The sequence below is a fragment of the Oncorhynchus mykiss genome, chromosome 12, assembly GCF_013265735.2.
Source record: "Oncorhynchus mykiss isolate Arlee chromosome 12, USDA_OmykA_1.1, whole genome shotgun sequence".
NCBI classification, from domain to species: Eukaryota; Metazoa; Chordata; class Actinopteri; order Salmoniformes; family Salmonidae; genus Oncorhynchus; species Oncorhynchus mykiss.
In genome coordinates this window covers 15,512,475-15,518,474 of record NC_048576.1, presented here as the reverse complement: position 1 = coordinate 15,518,474, position 6,000 = coordinate 15,512,475, and the positions used below count along the sequence as shown (strand labels likewise).

The window sequence follows — 6,000 nt, the reverse complement described above, 5'->3', positions numbered from 1 at the left end:
AAATGCATGGCTAGGTTATCTTTTACAGGGGAATGGAAAAGGGATGGTGCTTCAATGGTGTGGTAACACACTGTGAAGAAACAGCACCGCTCGTGTTAGCCAAACAAACCGAATGGGGGTTTAGCCCAAAGGTTGCTAGCTAAAACACCTGTGGTGCAGTTAGCCCACTAGCCAGCTAAGACAGTCAAAAGTTCAGCTAGCTAACTCCGAATGGTGGGAACTGACAGAGAGCTAGAGTGGGATGCTATAACAGTGGAGCTCAAATAAAATTGTTTTTGTCAAATGCTTCGTAAACAACAGGTTTACTTAAGGGGCCTTCCCAACAATGCAGAAAGAAACAATTAGAAATAATAGAAAAATAATATAATGAGGAATAAATACTGAATGAGCAGCGATAACTTGGCTATATACACTGGGTACCACTACCAAGTCGATGTGCAGGGGTACGAGGTAACAACGCTAATTGTGTTTAGGCCAGGCAACTGGTGTTCGTTCTGTAGTTACCCAACGACAAAAAGCACTGCTAAAAAGCTATACCAACTTGTGACTCATCACAAGACTTAATCTTGTAAAAAATCAATGACAGCATTAATGACAATATTCCCAAACAAGTTGTTGTAAAATACTTTATAGAGCAGTAATCCGTATCTGAAATATAGCAATTCAACCAGTAGAACTCTGTGTTTTACGTACACTTTAATATGTTTTTTTCCCCCTCACTTTTCCTCCTGGTGCATTTCTCAGCCTGTCTTGTTGTATGTATGTGTGTGGTTTTTGTATAATCAATTCTATTAAAAGTTTTGAATAAGGGTCATCATAATAATTGATTTGTTGAAACATCTCAGGGTATAAAAGCTGGTGTTCTAGCCATCATTTGTCCATTAGTGATGCGGATGGATCCTTCCACTCTTCTCTCTGTACACTCATTCTTTTCCGCTCTTTTTTAATCCCACCATGCCCTAGCCTTTTATACCTCCTCACTTTCTTAACCTTCATTTTGTCCTTACCCTTTATTTTCATCTTCTACACTTTCACTTCAACAATTGCCTTTACAGTACCTCCCTCCCTGCACTTAAAACTGACCACAGGTGCTGAAGAGGCATTTATTGAGGTGCAACTACAACACAAGCATGTTCGTTTCACTCTTCACTCTATACAGTTCCAACACCAGGAACAGCACAGATTCCATTCATCTACACACTACGGTTCTTCCAGGTCCTTTAACTACTTTTATGTTTCCTTTATACCTCTTTTATTTATATTTTATATCTATTTTATACCTTTTTTATACCTCTTTTAAACTCTCTTGTTTACTGCTTCTTCTCACACTTGTTTTGAGCTTCCATTTTCTTTCTCTCTCTCTATCCACATCAGGGCCGCACACTTCACACACTACCATTCAGACCCTCACAGTCTCTAGAGGAAGCATGTAAAGTACTGTATCCATCTCCGTCCTTCACAATCTTAAGAAGGAGTGGCCTTATTCATTGTGTCCTTCCCTATCCCACCCTCCCTCCAAAGTTTAAAGTTCACAAGAACCAGAAGCACTTCTTCCTGCTTTTCTTGCCGCTGTGCGGGGGGCGTGCCAGTGTCACCGGCAGGGGTGTTTCCTGGCAGTGTGGCATGGTGGGCTGAGGGGTCACAGTGGGCAGGAGGGAAACCTCTGGAGGGTCCTCTACCCTCCACGTGCGGGTCACTGCCCCCTCCTGCAGTCGGAAGTCATGCTCCACACTGCAAAGGAGGGAGAGAAGGAAGGTTTATGTCACAAATACTCATCTCACATGATCATGTCAACCTGAAAACTGTACCATGCTGGCTTGGATATTTTCTTTTCACATTGGGTGCATTCATAAATTCACTCTGGCAATCTACTGTGATATAAGTGCACTCTGGTTTGATAGTCTCAGAGCGCAGAATAATTGATGCATTTACGAACAAACTACAACCAGTTGTTAAGACAGGTTTCAGTTAACATAAAAAAACACAATTCAATTGTTGCCAGTAACACAGTTACAATCACTAACCCTTATACAGTATACTCTTAGAAAAAAAGGGTTCTTAGGCTGTCCTCATAGGATAATCCTTTTTCGTTCCAGGTAGAACATTTTTGGTTTCATGCAAAACCCTCTGTGGAATGGGTTCTGTATGGAACAAAAGGTTTCTACCTGGTACCAAAAAGGGTTCTTCAAATGGTTCTCCTATGAGGACAGCCGAATAACCCTTTAAGGTTCTAGATAGCACCTTTTTTCCAAGAGTATAGCCCTATAACCAGGTCTGCTAGGGCAAGTAAAATTGCCAGAGTGAAGTGTTCTCTCATTTATGTCTGAAAGTAGCTAGCAAGCTAGCCAACTTTAGCCAGTTAACTTCGGTGCTTGTGAGATCCGAACGCTCGGATCAACCCTACTCTTCAGCCCAAGCAGCCAGAGCGTCCAGTGTGCACTCCGACCACTCTAATAGTGAATGGCTCGGAATTTACAAACTGACAATCTGACAACACTCTGAATTTATGAATGTCCCAGAGTGCACTCTGACACTTTAGGCAATTTACGAACCCACCCATTGTCCTTTCCTGCACTCTTAGATATAAGGTGCTATCTAGAACCTAAAATGGTTCTTCGGCTGTCCACAGAGGAGAAAAACCCTTTTGGAAAACCCTTTTGGTTCCAGGTAGACCCCTTTTGGGTTATATGTATAACCCTTACCACAGAGGGTTTTACCTGCAACCAAACATTTTTTTTTATCTGGAACCAAAACGTGTTATCCAATAGGGACAGCTGAAGAACCCTTTTGGAACCCTTTTTCTAGGTGTGCTTGGTTCCAGCAACTATGTTGGATAAGTAAGCAGTTCAGCAGAGTACAGCTTGGCTCGGCTTGGTTCAGCTTGACTCTGTAGTGTGAATGAACCAAAAGAGGGGTAGAAAAAAGAAGGGAAGAAATAAGTCAAATAAAAGGCAGCTAAGATACTGTCAGAAGAGATGGACCCAGTATCTAGGAGTAGCGTCAGTTTTAAACTCTGATGCACCCCCCCCCCCCCCCCCCCCACAGTCTTTAAGATATCTGGGTGAGGCATTAATAAATAAACACATCGTAGATAAAGAAAAGCCTATATGTCAGCAGTTGCACGTTCTTTATACGAAATTGTGCTTCCCACTGCAAACAGATTTCTTCTCTCTTTTTTGACTTTGCTGCCTGCTGATTCTTGCTGATTACGCAGTGAGTGTCCTAGTTTGCTAGGTAGAGTTTCTCATCATAGCACAGATGCTTAGATGAAGTGAGGAGTCCCTCTTTCAGTGGGAGGAGAGAGAGTGAGAGAGATGCTGAGGGAGAGACTTGATACAACAGCAGGACCAGAAGCTTCAGAAGAGCAACAACTGCAGAACAATGATATGTAACGGGAGCTTCATATTCCTGTCGAGTCATACTAGCTGTCAGAATTTGCCACACACACATTTAGGAATTCAGGCACTCAGACAGACGCAAGCAGGTAGAGTGGACAAACAGCAGGCAGAAACACTAAATGGGAACATTACAGACAGAGTATGTCAAAGAGGATCCATCCCCACTATACACTACAGACAGTAGCCTAGAAGGTGGTGAAAAGCCAATTCCAAACTAAACCTCTTTTCATTCTAGAATGTAAAGAGCCCATTCATGGCAGCTTGGAACATAGAGCGCGTTGATGTCTGCTGTGTGGCAACTGCTAAAGCTTCAAACAAAAACACAGACCAACTGCAGCAAAGCATAAAAAGTGGAGAGGCAGCATCAAACACTAGCTGAGTAGCCTACTCCCTCTGCCCCATCCTAACACACACACACACACACACACACACACACGCGCGCACGCCACCACTATCCCAACATCACTCCCCCGGGGAGATGTCCTGTGTTCGCGCTGTGTTCCTCTGTGCAAATGAATAGCCCCAGTCAGTGGGCCCAGCGTGATCAAGGCTCTAGGGCACTGGAGGGAGCTGTCCTCCCTCAACCTTAATTATCTCGGCTAACTTCGAGCAACGAGGAGCCTACATAGTGACTACAGTACAGTGCTGTGTCAAGAAGCTAAGCACCAAACACAACACATGGCGCACGTGCACACACACACACACACACACACACACACACACACACACACAGAAACAGATTCCGATAGTGAGATCTGAGAGAAAGTGATAGGTATGGGATTCTTTACATGGGATCTTATCGATGATATGCATCTATACAGTGTGCGGTGTGTATGCATTTCATCTGATCTTTAATTAGATCTTTTTGAAAATATTTGAAGACATGGTTATTTGAAGAAGTTTGAGAAAATACTGTAAGATATTATCATATACTGTAAGGAAATATTTGACAGTTTTCTGAGTTTTTCTTGATTCTATTGTAGGGGGGTTGAGTTGAACACAGCTATAGCCTATAGGGATTAGGGAGAGGAGGATCAAAGAGATTCCAAAGTCAACAATAAAATAAATGGGAATGTTCCTCTCAATGCTGAAAAGGTTTTAGCAGGAAGCAATCCCATTCTACTGAGTGGCCTGACCTTGCTCTGCAAACTTTTATATCTTCTGAGACTTGTACTTTTTAAACTGTTTTTTTGGTTTGTTTCCTCAACTGGGTACCGGTAGTATGCTGAAACAGTAGCGACCTTGCTCAAGGGCACCACAACAGCGTACCGCACCAGGGACTTGAATCAGCATCGTTCTGGTCACAACCCCACTAGTCGTCCTAACCCTTAGGTCTTACGGCATGTTGTTGCCCTGACAATATTATTAGAGAAAATAAACACAAGAACACTGCCAACTATTGGCTGAAACAATTCTATTAAGGGTAGAGTGACACTCACTCACTCAGATGAGTGTCTGATCATCCAGGATGAAACACCATTTTGTCCAAAGGGAATGGGCTCCGGTGGATTGTATAGTAAAATGTGACCGACCAGCTCAATTCGGATTTATGTAGCAACATTTGAAATTGACTCAGAGCTATAAAATTGAATATCATACACTACAGGTAAGGAACAATGGGAAAGTAATTCTGCTTTGAAAATGTATAAACTTGTAACCCCACTTTTGAGAAAAAGGCTCATGAATGTTTTGGTACACCTACTGGAGAGCTCTTCTTTGTATACACCCATTCATCCATCCATCTCTTTAAGGATTCACATGTGTAAACAACCAAAGATTTCAAGACTATAGGCTGGTTTATATTACGTCTATCAACATGTCTATATACAGTTGTCATTCATCACAACAAGATCATTATTTGCAAGTTAATGGCGAGATAATTAGAAAAAATAGCTTACGGTTGGTTGTAAGTGTGATGAATTAAAAGCAGGACATTCTACTGGATAATTGTTGGAACTTTTCTCGTTGGCCTAACGTCAAATCCTAATTTGACTTTGGTGCAGGTCATGTTGTCCTTCACATTACCGTCTCTGGTAAACACACACTATATCATATAAAATCTAAGTTTATTTGTCATATGCACAGGATATAGAAAGTGTCAAAGGTACAGTGAAAGAGCTACTTGCATGTGGAGTCTTGTTTAGACGTAGAATAATATTACTATACATTTCATACATGTACAGTGGGGCAAAAAAGTATTTAGTCAGCCACCAATTGTGCAAGTTCTCCCACTTAAAAAGATGAGAGAGGCCTGTAATTTTCATCATAGGTACACTTCAACTATGACAGACAAAATGAGAAAAAAAATCCAGAAAATCACATTGTAGGATCTTTTATGAATTTATTTGCAAATTATGGTGGAAAATAAGTATTTGGTCAATAACAAAAGTTTATCTCAATACTTTACTGTTATATACCCTTTGTTGGCAATGACAGAGGTCAAACTTTTTCTGTTATTCTTCACAAGGTTTTCACACACTGTTGCTGGTATTTTGGCCCATTCCTAACAGCAGATCTCCTCTAGAGCAGTGATGTTTTGGGGCTGTTGCTGGGCAACACGGACTTTCAACTCCTTCCAAAGATTTTCTATGGGGTTGAGATC

General features: G+C 41.6%; 1 protein-coding gene across 1 annotated transcript in view; it reads right to left on the bottom strand.

The window, feature by feature from the left end:
- Positions 1–283: 283 nt before the first annotated feature.
- Positions 284–6,000, bottom strand: part of LOC110537038 (mucin-2) — a 31,576-nt gene continuing 25,859 nt past the window's right edge. The window contains exon 3 of the mRNA XM_021622753.2: positions 284–1,731. Coding sequence (XP_021478428.2) covers positions 1,530–1,731 — 202 coding nt within the window. The 3' untranslated portion in view covers positions 284–1,529. The remainder of the gene's footprint in view (positions 1,732–6,000) is intronic.